The 15,547-nt window shown below is 58.5% G+C and overlaps 3 protein-coding genes across 7 annotated transcripts in view; 2 read left to right on the top strand and 1 right to left on the bottom strand.

The window, feature by feature from the left end:
- Window positions 1–2,350, bottom strand: part of EPHB4 (EPH receptor B4) — a 31,153-nt gene extending 28,803 nt beyond the window's left edge. Inside the window, exon 1 of the mRNA XM_027042065.2 lies at window positions 1,634–2,350. Within this exon, the coding sequence (XP_026897866.1) occupies window positions 1,634–1,673 (40 nt within the window). The 5' untranslated portion in view covers window positions 1,674–2,350. The remainder of the gene's footprint in view (window positions 1–1,633) is intronic.
- On the top strand, window positions 2,110–11,375 carry SLC12A9 (solute carrier family 12 member 9). 4 transcript variants are annotated; one of them, XM_027042068.2, is made up of 15 exons: window positions 2,451–2,596; window positions 3,086–3,239; window positions 3,393–3,615; window positions 3,841–3,975; window positions 4,425–4,556; window positions 4,970–5,278; window positions 5,891–5,998; window positions 6,131–6,242; window positions 6,809–6,966; window positions 7,078–7,160; window positions 7,329–7,453; window positions 7,586–7,778; window positions 7,949–8,123; window positions 8,340–8,486; window positions 10,342–11,375. In XM_027042068.2, exons 3-15 carry the CDS (start codon window positions 3,435–3,437, stop codon window positions 11,229–11,231), a joined length of 2,748 nt encoding a protein of 915 aa, XP_026897869.1. In that variant the 5' UTR covers window positions 2,451–2,596; window positions 3,086–3,239; window positions 3,393–3,434; the 3' UTR covers window positions 11,232–11,375. The 4 variants fall into 4 exon arrangements, with proteins under 4 accessions (XP_053069558.1, XP_026897867.1, XP_026897871.1 ...); XM_053213583.1 differs by lacking the exons at window positions 2,451–2,596; window positions 3,086–3,239 and adding an exon at window positions 2,110–2,131; XM_027042066.2 differs by lacking the exon at window positions 3,086–3,239 and having other exon boundaries at window positions 2,441–2,596.
- A 291-nt stretch (window positions 11,376–11,666) lies between these two features.
- TRIP6 (thyroid hormone receptor interactor 6) lies at window positions 11,667–15,458 on the top strand. Of its 2 annotated transcripts, XM_015071855.3 has the most exons (9): window positions 11,672–12,158; window positions 12,414–12,541; window positions 12,634–12,759; window positions 13,053–13,430; window positions 13,745–13,838; window positions 13,939–14,108; window positions 14,532–14,710; window positions 14,965–15,085; window positions 15,198–15,458. In XM_015071855.3, the coding sequence occupies exons 1-9, from the start codon at window positions 12,050–12,052 to the stop codon at window positions 15,327–15,329; spliced, it is 1,437 nt and encodes a 478-aa protein (XP_014927341.2). In that variant the 5' UTR covers window positions 11,672–12,049; the 3' UTR covers window positions 15,330–15,458. The 2 variants fall into 2 exon arrangements, with proteins under 2 accessions (XP_026897863.1, XP_014927341.2); XM_027042062.2 differs by lacking the exon at window positions 14,965–15,085 and having other exon boundaries at window positions 11,667–12,158.
- Window positions 15,459–15,547: the final 89 nt, after the last annotated feature.

The raw sequence follows: 15,547 nt of genomic DNA, 5'->3' as shown, positions 1-15,547 counted from the left end.
GAGTTTTGCTATATAGAACGACAAAGAAATGGAGCGATAATGGGGGAGTACAGTGTATTCAAAAAAGATTTTTTTTTTTCCTTTTTAAGACAAGACGGGGAAAAAAAGCATATTTGTATATCCGTGGGAATGAGCCAATGAAAAGAGAAAACAAGATGATGAAATGGGATGTAGTGGTGGGTTGACCTTAGCTGGGAGCATGATCAGTTCATCACTAGTGACAGGAGGAGGGCACAGCGGAGCGTAGTGGTGGATTAGGAGCTTTTAGTCTCTTGGTGGCTTCTGTTTTCTCGCCGAATTGGGAAGTGAGATGGTGCTGAGGAGCTGTACAGGAAGCACAGAGGGTTGAACAGAGAGGGGTGAGGATGTAAGTCCTCTAGGAGTGCAGGAGAGTGACTAGACTAGAGAAATCTCATCTGAATGCTGGGCAGCATGAGGGCACACTTGAGGTTCATGGTCATGAACTTGAGATGAGCTCCCATAGTTGGATGTTTTCTTCAGCCACATTTAGCTGCTTGGGCAGGTTCAAGCTGGACGGGGAGTTGCATTTACCTGGGCTGTGGTTTTGCCAGGAGGTTAATAAAGTGAGAGAGGGACAAGGGAGAGCTTTTCACTGACCATGAACTTTAAGCTGGATAAGAAGGGAAGTGAGTGGGGGAGTGGGAAGAAGGCAGGATCAGTGGATTGGGGTGCAGTGAGGTGGAGGATTGTTGGGGTCAAGGCATGACAAAGACCCTTTCCTTGACCAAACTTCAGTCAGGCTTCTCTGAGCCCTCTTTAGACTTGGCCCCCATCCTTGCTGGGCCTGCCTCGCCTGGCCTAGTTTAGGGAGAATCTTCCCACCCTTGATACTTGATATCTGATCACCCTGGCCTGCCTTCAGCAAGAATCCTAAGTCTGTTTAGCTAGAACCCCCCCATGCTCTTTGTAATTTCCCATCGCTGACTCCCTCGTTCTGCTTGTTGGCTAGAAATGCCCAGCTGCCTTTGCTGTAGAGCCCCAACTCTCTCCCCTATTGTGACAGTTCTGACACCTACTGGAATGATCCTGAATAAAGTCTTCCTTACCATTTTAACAAGTGTCAGATTAATTCCCCCCCCCCCCCCCCCTTAGGAGGCATACCAGAAAAGGTGAATGGAAAGAAGGAGGGCCTGCAGTTATTAACTGGCAAGGACAACATCTGGGCACAGCCACGTGGAGCGTGAGATCTATGCAGATCTGTGTTCAAGCAACTGCCACGCCCGGATATTGGAAGTCTCATCAGTACGGATATTGAAATCATCAAAAATTGCGACAGGATGGTGCTGGAGAGACCCACGAGCCAAACTCTGTTATGGTTAGCAGTGATGACCACTGAAGATGCCACAGTTCAGTTGCTCATGAGACCTCTCCCTGGCAAAGCCAACCTTTGGGCTGCTTTAAGCCCGTTCCTCTCCTAGAGACATGTTGCAGAGAATCTATAGCCAAAGGCCAGTGACCCTAAAAGCACTGTTCATTTCCTGAGCCACAAAGGACTATGTCAAAGTTTAGCAAGTGATTACGAAAGCTCTCCCAGCTTCAGCTTCCCTAAGAAGTACTTACCTCACAGAGTGCTTATGCATATATAACGTAGCACGACGTGCAAATAACTTACTGAACGTTTCGGCATTGTTTTCGAGTGTCGGTCCGTTCATCCGACCCTCTCGCAGCAACCTCGTGCAGGCAGGGCTCTATTTAATCCCTGTTTTATAGATGAGGAAACGTTACTAGGTGGTGCTACTGTTGATGGTAACTGTAAAGAGTGAGGAGGGGAGGAGGTCCCATCTCCCGGAGGTTCACAAGTCCTGTCATGTCTGTTAGAGGGGACGACACCTTGCAGGGAGGCTGGAAGGCGGCAGGAGGACCTTGCGGACCGACGGTGGCCGGCGCAGCCAGGGCTCTCCCGGACCAGCGGCCGATGGCTCCCTCCGATGGCGGACGCGGAGAGCGCAGCAGGTTGGGATGGACCAGGCGTGAGGGGCGGGTCTCCGCGGGGGTGAGGGCTGAGGCCCGTATCCAGAGACATTCCAGGGATTCGAGAAGCCGGAGGAATAGGACTCCGGAAGGCGCCGAGCGACGCGGCCCCGCATTCCCGGCGACGCACCTGGGCCAGGTGTCACATCCCCGCCCACCTGCAGCTGTCTTCCGCCGTCGCCGCACGCCCCTTTCCGTGGTGGCGCCTCCGGGCGTCTCCGCGAGCTCGGAGTGGGCTCCCGCCCGCATAAAGGGTGCCTGTTTGCACGGGGGTGATGGGCCGCTTTAGGGGCCGTGGCCTACACCTTGCCGGAGACGCATCCCTGAGGGGCGACCCAGGGCAGTATCCCAGGCGCGTGTGGAGCGGGAGCAGCGCCGGCCCCCGGAGCCCGAGGGGGGAGGGGCTTCCCCGGGTCGCGCCCACGGGGCGGGGCTGGGCGCCGGGACCAATGGGGCGCGCGGGCTGGGGGGGGGGCGGGCTCCGGGCCTGGCATCCCGGTAGCTGCAGCTGGCTTTTCCGGCACCCGCGCCCCCTCGGCCCGTAGCCGACCCCTCCGGCTCTCGGGGATCCCCCCTCCCCCGGGCGGCTGCGTCCTCCGGGCGGGTGAGTGAGCGCCCCGCCACACTCGGGCTGTGAGGATGCGCCTGGCCCGGGAGCCGCGGATCTCGGCCCCCTCCAACCGGCCCCGGGAGAAAGTGGGCAGGAACCGGTGTCGGGGCGGGGAGGAAGACCCACCTTGTGTTGCTGGCCTGTGTCTTTGTTTTGGTAGTCGAGGGGTGTGTTTGGGTTGGTCGAGTTTGGAGGGCGCCTTGTGTGGGTGGGAGGAATCTGGTGAGGCTGGGGGGAGAGGAGCTCGTTTGAAATGGGTTGAAGGAGAGGATTGATGGAGGGCGGGGCAATGGGAGATTTGGAGATTTCTCTTTGCCTTAGGTGAGGTGATTGCTTGGGGGAGTTAGGATGGGGACAGCTCAGGACTTCGGAGGAGGGGGTGAGGAGGGCTTCCTGCCGGTAACTCACTTCCCTTTTGGGGGATTTGTTTCCTCTTATAGTGCTAGTTAGTTGAAAAGGGAGAGTATCTTTGCCTCTTCCCAGAACAATTGCCATCCCTAGTCTTCCGGATTTGGGGGAAGGGTGGCCCCCAGGAGCTGGGAGGGGACTTGGTACCCAAATGCTGAGGGTGTGGAGTCTGCCATTGCCCAGGGAAGTGGCAAGGACCAGTCTGCTCCCCAGGAACTCTGAGTTGCTGGTGAGTGAGTGAGTGTGTGTGTGTGTGTGTGTGTGTGTGTGTGTGTGTTTCTTGAAGCTCTTCCTTTTGGGGAGGTTTCCAGGTGTTCGGTTAGAGGTGTTTTTGAGGGGCTCCGTGGAGCTGCTTTCCATTAAGTAACACTGTCTTTTGCAGGCCTCATAACCCATTGGTGGCATCTTCTGCCTGCTCTCCACCATGGCCAGCGAGAATTCTCCTCTGCTGGCCTACCGGCTCCTGGGAGATGAGGGGGTTGCCTTCTCTGCCAATGGGGCCGGGGGTCCTGGAGGGGCATCTGCCCGGAAGCTCTCCACCTTCCTGGGTGTGGTGGTGCCCACGGTCCTGTCCATGTTCAGTATAGTTGTGTTTTTGAGAATTGGTAAGTGGGGTGGTGGGGCTTGCTCTGGGGTGCAGGGGGGGTGGGGGAGGGGTGGGACTGGGAAGAGTTTGGGGAAGGGTCCCGGGAGAAGTAGATGGATGGGAGGCTTGGGGAGAGGGCTCCCCATGGCCCTGTGTTGAGCTCTGCCCTGGAGGTAACTGATGACCAGTGTGGTGTGGGGACGCATGAGCCACCTTCTGACCTGCTTTGCCACTCCTGTCCCAGGGTTCGTGGTGGGCCATGCTGGGCTGCTGCAGGCTTTGGCCATGCTCCTGGTTGCCTACTTCATCCTGGCGCTCACCGTCCTCTCTGTCTGTGCCATCGCCACCAACGGAGCTGTGCGGGGGGGTGGAGCCTACTGTATCCTCCAATGTTGATGGACTGGGGTCTGAGCTCTTCTGTCTTGTAGGGAGGAGGAGGGGCAAGGGCAGGGCGAGAGGGAGGCAGGTTCTAATGAATGTTCGGCAGGTGGGCTGATATGGGGAAGGTGACCAACATGGCCTTTCCACGTATCTTACTGCTACTCTCCAGTCTATCAGGTGTCTTCCCAGCCGTCCTTTTGGTTCCCCCAACAGTCTTGTCAATTAGATAGTTCATTTTCCAGATGAGGAAACCGGAGTTCAAGAGTATTAGTGGCGCACTGCAAAGCCACGTGGCTTGGGTGTGACCGCTCTGGACAGATTAACGCTGGGGACAATCCCAGTGTGTGCCGGGAGACAGGGCTGCAGTGTGCTTTGTGCCCGGACCCTTCCTCCTGCTCCATTTCACTTTCTTTTCCCTTAACACTCACCCCCTGCTTCCACTTTTAGTCATGATCAGCCGTACCCTGGGGCCTGAGGTTGGGGGCAGCATCGGCCTCATGTTCTACCTGGCTAACGTCTGTGGCTGTGCTGTCTCCCTGCTGGGGCTGGTGGAGGCCGTGCTAGATGTCTTCGGGGCTGGTCTGTGTGCCAGGGAGCTCTGTGGGTTTGCGGGGTCTGGGATTCGGGGATCACGAGGGTGAGAGGCCTCTCTAGAAGAGGGGCAAAGTGGTCTATTAGTTTGGCTTTCTTGAGCTCCTACTATGTTCCCAGCCTTAGACATCTGAGAGATTGTCCTGGCCCACAGGCAGCTTACCATCTAGTTGGAGAGGCCAGGCTAATACCCCTAAATTCAACAGAGCAAGATTGGTGGTATCTACCAGGGAGGGGTAAGATGCTGGGGTACAGTTGAGTAGGGAGGTGGGAAAGATAGTGTCTGGGGTACAGTTGAGTAGGGAGGTGGGCCAAAGAGGGGGTCTGTTCCTGCTTTGATTCATGGGTGGGATCTCTCCTGGGGAGTCTTGTCTTCTAACCCTGTTCCTTCCTCTTTGTAGACTCCGCAAGGTCCAGTGGGCTTCAGGTCCTGCCCCAGGGCTACGGCTGGAACCTGCTCTATGGCTCCCTGCTGCTGGGCCTTGTGGGTGGGGTCTGCACACTGGGGGCTGGCCTCTATGCCCGAGCCTCCTTCCTCACGTTCCTGCTGGTCTCTGGATCCCTGGCCTCTGTGCTGGTCAGCTTTGTGGCTGTGGGACCCAGGAGCATCCCCTTGACCCCTCGGCCTGGCCCCAATGGCTCCTCCCTGCCGCCCCAGGTTGGCCACTTCACTGGCTTCAACAGCAGCACCCTGAAGGCCAACTTGGGTGGTGAGCTGGGTACAGGGGTGACGGTTCTCAGGGCAAGGAGCAAGCATGTGGGGGGAGGCAGGCCCTTGGAAGCCCTGGATGAGAACAGATGCCAGAGAGAATCAGGGGCAGGAGGGCAGATCTCAGAACAGCGCAGATTATTCAGGATCTGTCTAGTATGCTTGGCCCAGTGGGGCGTGAGAGTGACCACGAGACAGTTCCTGCCTTAGAGGAACTTTTTTTAGTTGGAAAGATAAAATGTGCATTCAGGAAACAATTAAACAGCACAATAAAACCAAAGTGGTTCAAATAGATGGGAATCAGGAGAGGAGTTGGGAGGAGGGCTGGGGGCGAGCAGGGAGAGCTGGGAGGTGGCCCGAGGTGTATTGGGGAATTCAGGTAGGAGCGAGAGGGACGGTGTCTCAGGAAGGGGCAATGACAAAGGTGTAGAGGAAGGAGTGAGGAGAGTGGGGGGGAGTGATGAGGCCAGCTGAGCCAGGAGCTGTGATGGGTCAGGGCTGGGGTCTTGGGGTGGGCTGTTTGTGACATGTGAGGAGAAGGTGGCGGGGCCAACATGCCTGGGTCCCTATGAGGGGTACTGACGCCTTCTCCTCCCTGGGAACCATCTCTCAGCTGGCTACTCCAAGGACTATACCACGGGGGCCATGATGAACTTCGCCAGTGTCTTTGCTGTCCTTTTTAATGGCTGCACGGGCATCATGGCGGGGGCCAACATGTCAGGTGAGGGTCCCTGCCTGCTGCCCCCTGGGGGTGTAGGGCTGCCACCCTGTGCCCTGGTGGGAGCGCTGAGGGCTCAGGAATGTAAGGGATGGTACATGGCTGATGTCTCCCCTTCTGCCCCTCTCCCTCCAGGGGAGCTGAAGGACCCCAGCCGGGCCATTCCCCTGGGCACCATTGTCGCTGTCGCCTACACCTTCTTCATCTATACCCTGCTTTTCTTCCTCTCCAGCTTCACCTGTGACAGGTGCCTGGGGAGGGGGCTGGCCTGGCCCTTGAGGGGGGTGGAATGGGGCCGCAGAACAAGGTTGCCACCCCTGGATCACTAAGGGAAGCACAGGCCGAGGGGGGCAGGTACCCCCATTGTTGGGGTGCAGGGAAAACGGAGACTGTTTCTCCCTCTGGGAGAGAGAAGGAGCGGCCGCCGCTGATGGGGACAGCCGGGTAATTGGTGGTAGCCAGCCTGTAGCCAGAGTTTGCTGTGTCCCTGGGACTGTTGTAAGCACTTGGTTTTGGGGGATGGGGGATAGCTGCTTCTCAATGCGTATTTCCATAAATATTTGGTTTCTTGTGCATACACCGTTGGGAATGTCTACCATGTGATTAAATCCAAAGCAGCCCAAAGATCAACCAGTGAATACCATGTCTTTCCCCTCCGGGCACACATGATGTATTACAATGGCCTTTGAGCCTGGGTCAGTTGAGAATCCCCAGGAATACCCAGTTCTTGACCTCACGAAGAGTCAGAGCACTTTGCTCACGGAGGCCCTAGATGCACCTGTGTTATCTGCATCCTCCTTTCCCTCCCGCCAGGACCTTGCTGCAGGAGGACTATGGGTTCTTTCGCGCCATCAGCCTGTGGCCCCCACTGGTGCTGATTGGTATCTACGCCACATCGCTCTCGGCCTCCATGAGCTCCCTCATCGGGGCCTCCCGCATCCTCCACGCTCTGGCTCAAGATGACCTCTTTGGTGCGCCGCCCCCTGCTCCTCGCCCGGCTCTGAGCACACCCTCCCGTGTCTGTCTCTCTCTCCGCTTGGCCCTGGGCTGATGTGTCCGCCACGGTGTTTCTGTTTGCACAGGAGTGATCTTGGCGCCGGCCAAGGTCGTGTCCCGAACAGGGAACCCCTGGGGGGCTGTGCTCTATTCTTGGGGCCTAGTGCAGGTAAGCCTTCTTTCCGGCTGTCCTTCCCCTTCCCCTGGGCTCCTTCTGGTTCTGTTCCCAGGACCAGGAGGGGCTTGGGCTTGGGCTGGGAGAGTGAATGAAAAGGCAGGATGCATTGGCATTTGGTGGGGGGGTGCGTGCATGCCCAGCCTCTCGGTCCTTGTGTAGCTGGTGCTCTTGGCTGGGAAGCTGAACACGCTGGCCGCTGTGGTCACCGTCTTCTACTTGGTGGCCTATGCTGCGGTGGACCTGTCCTGTCTGAGCCTGGAGTGGGCCTCAGCCCCTAACTTCCGGTGAGTGGAGAAGTGGCCTGTGTCCTCAGAGACCAGGGGGGGGGCGTGGGAAGGGCTCAGTCCAGGGGACCGAGGTTGGAGATGGAGGCCATGGCAGGCCCTGAGTGCCCTTCCTTCTCTCCCCCACCCCAGCCCCACCTTCAGCCTGTTCTCCTGGCACACCTGCTTGCTGGGGGTGGCCTCCTGTCTGCTCATGATGTTCCTCATCAGCCCCGGGGCCGCCGGCGGCTCACTGCTTCTCATGGGCCTTCTTTCCGCCCTGCTCACTGCTCGAGGAGGCCCCAGTAGCTGGGGCTACGTCAGCCAGGCCTTGCTTTTCCACCAGGTTGGGGGGCTTGGAGGAGGGTAGGGAGGGGGGAGGCACTCTGGGATCCCCATCCCGCTCCAAGTAGGCCTCCTTCTGCCGTGGCCGGAATCAGGGTTCTTGTCCGAGAGGTGGTGAGTGGGGGCTGCCCTCTTGAGCCCTTCCTCTCCACACCTCACCCCTGGTCCCAGGTACGTAAATACCTGCTCCGGCTGGATGTCCGGAAGGACCACGTGAAGTTCTGGCGGCCCCAGCTGCTGCTACTGGTGGGGAACCCCCGGGGCGCCCTGCCTCTGCTGCGGTTGGCCAACCAGCTCAAGAAGGGGGGCCTCTATGTCCTGGGCCACGTCACCCTGGGAGACCTTGGTGAGTGGCCCTCTATTCCCTTCCCAGCCTCTTCCTCCCTCACGTTTCAGACATTCTTCGTGGTCTTTGGGTTCAGAGGCCTCATGCTTCTTCCCTGACGACCCTTCCAACCAGCCCGAGCCCTGCCTAGACTGTTTTCTTTGGCCCATTTGGGATTTGGATTTGAGGAGAAGGTACATGGGTTTGGCCCACATCTACTACCTCCCTTCTCTGCAGACTGCCTGCCCTCGGACCCTGTGCAGCCCCAGTACGGGGCATGGCTCAGCCTGGTGGACAGAGCCCAAGTGAAGGCCTTCGTGGACCTCACCCTCTCGCCCTCCGTGCGCCAGGGAGCTCAGCATCTGTTGCGGATCTCTGGCCTTGGTGAGCTACTTCTCCCCGGGTCCCCTCGGCCCCCTCTGTGGCCCCTTTTAATCTCTGCTACCATCCCCCAGAGTAAACCACAGACTGCAGACTCAGAGTCTAGTGCAGATAAGACGTGGGGCTCAACTCAAAGATACCGGATGGTGTGTGAGAAGGTCCTGGAGGAGATGCTTAAGGGCTGGCGATGGGTGCCACTGACATTTCTTTTTTTCTGACCCAAAAGTTGGGGTACAAGCTCTGAAGAGCATGCTGTGTTCCTGGGGACAATGGGAGAATTACTTGAGGCAAGGGGGCTGCTCCATCAAATCTAGGGCAGATGGTTTCTAATCATCCCACTTCAAGACCGCTATGTGCTGATGCGGCTAGTGACAAGATGGTATACTCAGCTGGGCCTTAGAAGGGGTGGAGAAGGAAGGGCTGGTGTGACATGGCCTCCGGAGACCACAGAGGATGCAGAGGGTGAGTGGGGCTGAAGCTTCCCGAGCCAGTGGAAGAGTCTCTGCCTTGTTACTCTGCCTTAGTGCGAAGGCCTTCAGCCTTACGCCCCGGCTTCCTCCAAATCTGGGCTGAACTGCCTCCTTCTTTCTCAATCCTAGGGGGTGTCAGCCCCCTCTCTGGGCACATGCTCCATTCTCCGTTTAGATCTGGCTAAAGTTCAAGCGTTTGGGGGCTGTTGGCAAGCATTATGAGACAGTCCCTGGAGCATCTGAGAGTCTGGTCTCTCCTCAGCCCCACATTTTGTGGGGGAACCTGTGCCAGGAGACCACTACTTCTATGAAATTTATCCTGAGGAGAGCGATTGCAATGAAGGGGAAGGATTTCCTCGAAATAGTTAAGTCCTCCTGACATGCAGAACTTGATTTACTGGTGGATTTTGAGCAACCCATTTGTTTCATGAGAAAAAGCCTTAGACAAGATCTCAGAAGTTTTCTGTAAACTCAGCCCTGTTGAAGGGCGGGGGTGGGGGGGATGGGGGGAGATTATCCAGTTTCACATTGGTTCAAAAATGGAAAAATCAGGAGCTGTCACCAGGAACCTGGGGCACTGTATTCACTTCACACACGGGTTCAGAGACTTAGAGGCTGGCCTCTGCTGCTGGGTGCCTTGTGTTTGCCTGTGGACCCGGTATCCACCTGCTGTGAGCCTTGGGGCAAGTGACTTCACCGCTCTGTGCCTCAGGTTGCTTACCTGTGAGAGGGGTGAGTAAATGGCCCCTACCTCCTGGTGTTGCTTCACGAGTTAAAACACAAAGTGCTTTCAGCGGGCCCTGGCCCTTCGTTAGTGTGCAGATGGTAGCTGTTTTTTGTCCAGGGATCTTGCTTTGGACTCACCACCATTAGGGCTTTGCAGTAGTAGTTGAAACAGATCGGGCCAGTTCTCATCACCCCCCAGCAGAGTCTGAGGTGCTGTTTCCCTGGGGATGGAGCCCACGAACTTGACTACTGACTACTCAGGGCGGTGTGGTCTGCCCAGTAGACTCAGACTCTCATCTCCCATCATGAAAAAGGTGTGCTGCTAGCTAGAAGCTTGCAGTGGAGGCCTCCTACTGCCGAGTACCGGAAGTGCTCGTTAGTTAGAAGAATCCTAAGGCGAACTTTGCCCACTTAAGTGGGGAGATTAGTCACGGAGGTGCAACAAATAAACGCATGCAAGAGCGTTTGGGAAAAGGAAAAGTCGTTATGCAAACGTGCATAGTGTTGCCTGGAGAGCCCAAGCACGAGGCGAATGCCATGCCTGATGGCTGACGTGTGGTGCTGCCGGCGTGTACGAGTGGGCGCGCATTAGCGTGGTGTAAACTCAGCCCGTGAATCTGATTCCTGTTGGTTCCTTCCCACCTCCTCCTCTCTGCCCCCAGGTGGCATGAAGCCCAACACGTTGGTCCTGGGTTTCTACGATGATGCTGCACCCCAGGACCACTTCCTGACAGACCCTGCTTTCTCCGAGGCTGCTGATGGCACCCAGGAGGGCGGGTCCCCAGCCCTGAGCACCCTGTTCCCTCCACCCCGGGCTCCCGGGAGCCCCCGGGCTCTCAGTCCCCAGGACTATGTGGCCACGGTGGCAGACGCCCTCAAGATGAACAAGAATGTGGTTCTGGCCCGGGCCTGTGGGGCCCTGCCCCCTGAGCGGCTGAGCCGGGGGTCTGGGGGCATCTCCCAGCCGCATCATGTGGATGTGTGGCCCCTCAACCTGCTGCGGCCCCGGGGCGGGCCCGGCTATGTGGATGTGTGCGGCCTTTTCCTACTGCAGATGGCAACCATCTTGGGCATGGTGCCTGCTTGGCACAGTGCCCGGCTCCGGATCTTCTTGTGCCTGGGGCCTCGAGAGGCCCCCGGGGCGGCCGAGGGGCGGCTACGGGCACTGCTGAGCCAGCTGAGAATCAGGGCTGAAGTACAGGAGGTGGTGTGGGGCGAGGGGGCTGGGTCTGGGGAGCCTGGGGAGGAGGAGGAAGGGGACTTTGTGAATGGCAGGCGGGGAGATGCCGAGGCAGAGGCCCTGGCAGGCAGCGCCAACGCCCTGGTTCGGGCCCAGCAGGGGCGCAGCAGAGGAGAAGGGCCCGGTGGGCCTGAGGGTGGGGATGGCGAGGGCGGGCCTGCCACGGCCCTCACTTTCCTGTACCTGCCTCGGCCGCCAGCTGATCCTGCCCGCTACACTCGCTACCTGGCGCTGCTGGAGATTCTGACCCGTGACCTGGGCCCCACACTGCTCATTCATGGCGTCACCCCGGTCACTTGCACTGATCTCTGATGCCCGGGTCCTGAAGCAGAGTGCGCAGGTCCAGCGACCCGCCTTGGTTAGTGGATGTGAAGGGGAAGGGCAGCCTTCCGGCCTGCTCCACACACGGGAGCTTCCCAGGGGAAGTATTAGGGGATCCTGGGCTGGGGCGTCCCGTCCCTGCCACGCTGGGGGAGGAAGCCAGCAGTCTTCCCCACTGGCCTCCTTCCTTCACCGGTGCCTTGATGGAGGCTGGGTCTCTGCTTGGACTCTAGGCTACCTCAGTTTCCCCTTGCCCAACAGATTCACGGACCGCTGAGGTTGTGATGTTTTTGTTGTTTTATTTTTCTAACCGCTGAACGTGAATAAAAGACCAAAACACTATGGGCTGGCCGAATACTGCTGCGGGGGGTGGGGTGGGGGAGGGGGCGGGGGGGGTTCGTAGGTGGGACGGAAGAGGGAGAGATCTGTATGGGGGAGTGTGGGAAAGAGCAGCGCTGGAGCGTCCCAGCAGCGAGGTGGCCACGTGCAAGACTTGGGGCGCCAGCCTGGGGGCACTGGTAGAACCGGAGACTGCCGTGGAAAGTCCTCCCTGCTCGGCAGGAGGGGGCTGACTGGGGGAGGGACGGCGGTTTAGGGCCTAGGGGGCCACGTGACCCTCCCCCAGGAATGCGGTGACGTCACCGGGGGCGTGGCTGTCCCCAAAATTGGGGAGGAAGGGGAAAAAAAAAGCCAGAAAAAGTTTCTTTCCTGGAGTCCCAAACGAGGTGTGGGACGGAAGAAGGGGTCAAGACCAGAGGCTTGGGACTACACGGGGGCCGATCGCTGTCTGGAGTCCCCTGTTCCAGGCCATGTCGGGGCCCACCTGGCTCCCCCCAAAGCAGCTGGAGCCTGCCAGAGCCCCTCTGGGAAGAGCACTCTCCCGAGGTGCCCCGGGGCCGCCGCCAGCCCACGGAGCAGGTAAAGCAGCTCCAGCGCCGCTGAGGAGGCCACTGGCCGTTCCTCGCTCACCTCTGCCTTCTGCCTCCTGCCTGTCCCTGCCACCCCTTCCCTGAAGCTCTTCAGGCTTCCTGCCGTTCCTGCTCCTCCCGCTCCCTTCTTGGACCCCAGGTGTGGGGGGGAGGGGAGATGAGGGACCCTAGAGCGCGGCCTCCAGAAGTGTCACCCTCCTCTCTTTCCCCATCCCCACCTTGGCTCTCTCTTCCCTCACCCCAGCACTTCAGCCCCACCCCAGGGTCAATTTTTGCCCCCTCCCATCTGAGCAGTGTTACCAGGCCCCGGGGGGACCGGATGATCGGGGGCTAGCCTGGGTGGGGTGCCATGGAGCACCCCAGCGCTCACAGGTGAGAAACCGGAATTGGGGGGTGGGGGGGCGGGAGGTGTGGGCACCCGGGACAGGTGATTTGAATTCTCCCGGCTTTTGCTTCATCCCCAGGGGCTCCCCCAAGACAGGGGGGCCTTGCGCCCAGGAAGTCTGGATGCTGAAATAGATTCGCTGACCAGCATGCTGGCTGAACTGGATGGAGGTCGTGGTCATGCCCCACGGCGGTCAGACCGGCAGGTGACCCACTGGCCTGCCCTGTCCCTCCCCTGCTCCTTGTCTCCTGCCCTCCTCCCCACTCCCTAGTTTGATCCCTTCTCTAGATTCTCAGTCTAGCCCAGCCCTCTCTGTGTGAGTGATACACACAGGAGCGTGGAAGAAGCTGGCCCACCAGAGCCCACCAGGTTGTCTACCTCTTGAGGATGAGCCCTTGTCAAAGACCAGTGGTTATCTTGGGGCCACACAAACGGGGGCTTCCACAGGTGTGTGTCCTGGAATGGGTCTGCTCACTCCCGGTCTGTGTTTCTCCCCAGGCTTATGAGCCCCCTCAGCCCCATGCCTACCGCACGGGCTCAGGTTCCCTGAAGCCGAATGGAGGGGGTGTTCCGATTCCTCCCCAACAGCTCTCTGCGTCCTCCTATGGGGGTCCCACTCCGGCCTCCTATGCTACAGCCAGCACCCCCGCCGGTCCTGCCTTCCCCGTGCAAGTGAAGGTGGCACAACCAGTGAGAGGCTGTGGCCCCCCAAGGCGGGGGGCCTCTCAGGCCTCCGGGGCCCTCCCGGGCCCCCACTTTCCTCTCCCAGGCCGAGGTGAAGTGTGGGGGGCTGGCTATAGGAGCCACCGTGAGCCAGGTCCAGGGGGTAAAGAGGAGGCCGGAGGAGGAGGACGAGGTGGCAGGTACGGACCCCAGGTAAGTCCCGGGTAACTGGGATTTGGGGTCCTCACAGACAACTAGATACTGATTGGGTGGGCGGGGGTGGTGTCTAATGCCCTTGTTGTCAGAGGCCTGTCGGGTTGGTGGTCTGCATGAGCACGCTGTGCTGGTCAGAAAATATAAGCGGGCAGGGCTAGCGCTGCTCACTGGCTCCTGGAGGGGTGCCCCTGGGCCTGGCGCTGAGACCTTCTCAGATGAGACTTCTGGGTGGAATTGCCTGGTCACCTTCAGGAAGTTTGACAGCACAGAGAGCTAGAGGTAGGACTGAACCCCTGATTCCCTCCTCTCAGGTCCCCCTGAGCCAGCCTCCTGAAGAGGAGCTTGAGAGGCTGACCAAGAAGCTGGTGCACGACATGAACCACCCTCCCACAGGGGAGTACTTTGGTGAGCTGACCCGAGGTGGGAAGGGGGCTGGAGAGTCAGAGGGCCAGAGAATCTACCTTTCTCTTCCGTACTGACTCACCTTGTCCTTCCTTGTCCCCAGGGCGGTGTGGCGGCTGTGGAGAAGATGTGGTTGGGGATGGGGCTGGGGTTGTGGCCCTGGACCGTGTCTTTCACGTCGGCTGCTTTGTGTGTTCTACGTGCCGGGCCCAGCTTCGGGGCCAGCATTTCTATGCCGTGGAGAGGAGGGCGTACTGTGAGAGCTGCTACGTGGTGAGTAGGTGGGCTGGGGGTGTCAACAGCAGGAGGCAGGAGGCTTCCATCTAAGGTGGGGACCATATGCCCGAGCCCCATAAAAGGTACAGAGCTCAAAGGGGGGGGCGCTAAACTGACACATAAGAAGGGAGGAATTATAAAGGGAAAGGACAATGGTCCCTTACAAATGCCAGACATTTATTTTAGAGTTAAGGGAATGTGTTAAATTCCCACACCGCCACCCCTGTGGAGCACCTATGAGTACCGAAGGAAACTGAAGCTGAGACTAAGTCACTTATCTGGGAGGCTGCTGTGCTAGGACTTCTACGCAGATCTGTTCAAGGCCACTTTTCAATGAATCCCTTGCAGGGGGCTACATAAACAGATGGGTGGGCCAGCGGGCCTCCCCAGCCCCAAACTTCCTACCCTCCTTCCTGTTAGGCCACCCTGGAGAAGTGCTCCACATGCTCCCAACCCATCCTGGACCGGATCCTACGGGCGATGGGGAAGGCCTACCACCCTAGCTGCTTTACCTGTGTGGTGTGCCACCGTGGCCTCGATGGCATCCCTTTCACGGTGGATGCCACCAGCCAGATCCACTGCATTGAGGACTTCCACAGGTCAGGCTGGGTCTCCCACCTTTGTCTCAGATGTCTGACCTTCCCCATCTTCCCCGTTTGTCCTTCATGCCCCAGCACTGGTCTCCCACCCCTGGCCTGGTCTCTTTCTTATTAACATCACCCTCTTTTCTAAGATCTAAGACCATACCCCTGGTCTCTCCCATTCCCTCGTGTATCCTACCTTCTCTGGGCTCCATGGTTAGTCCCCTCCAGCCCTGGGGCTTGACAGCCTCCTTGGTTCCCTCCTGACCCAGGAAGTTTGCCCCACGATGCTCAGTATGCGGTGGGGCCATCATGCCTGAGCCAGGTCAGGAGGAGACCGTACGAATCGTTGCTCTGGATCGCAGTTTTCACGTTGGCTGTTATAAGTGCGAGGTCAGGGGGCCTGGGCAAGGGGAAGCGGGGGTTCTTGGGAGTCTGGGGTGCTGGATATGGTAGAACCCAGGGATCCAGGCCTGATAGAAAGCTGTTGCTTCTGTCTCAACAGGAGTGTGGGCTGCTGCTCTCTTCCGAGGGTGAGTGTCAGGGCTGTTACCCGCTGGATGGGCACATCTTGTGCAAGGCTTGCAGTGCCTGGCGCATCCAGGAGCTCTCAGCCACCGTCACCACTGACTGCTGAGTCTCCCCAGTAGCACCTGCTGCATTCTCCCACCCTCCCTGACATCTACCCTTACAACTTTGTCACCAAATGCTGTCTCCTCTTCCTCCAATCATGAAATAATAATCCCTCAAGAGTTTACAAAACCCACTGAAGCGTGTCGTCTCATCTGATTCTCACAGCAGCCTAACACACGCACAACTGTTGCACCTCCCTGCGTTTTTACAGAAGTGATCTCA

Source organism: Acinonyx jubatus, chromosome E3, assembly GCF_027475565.1.
Source record: "Acinonyx jubatus isolate Ajub_Pintada_27869175 chromosome E3, VMU_Ajub_asm_v1.0, whole genome shotgun sequence".
NCBI lineage: Eukaryota > Metazoa > Chordata > Mammalia > Carnivora > Felidae > Acinonyx > Acinonyx jubatus.
This window is presented reverse-complemented; position numbering and strand designations above follow the sequence as displayed.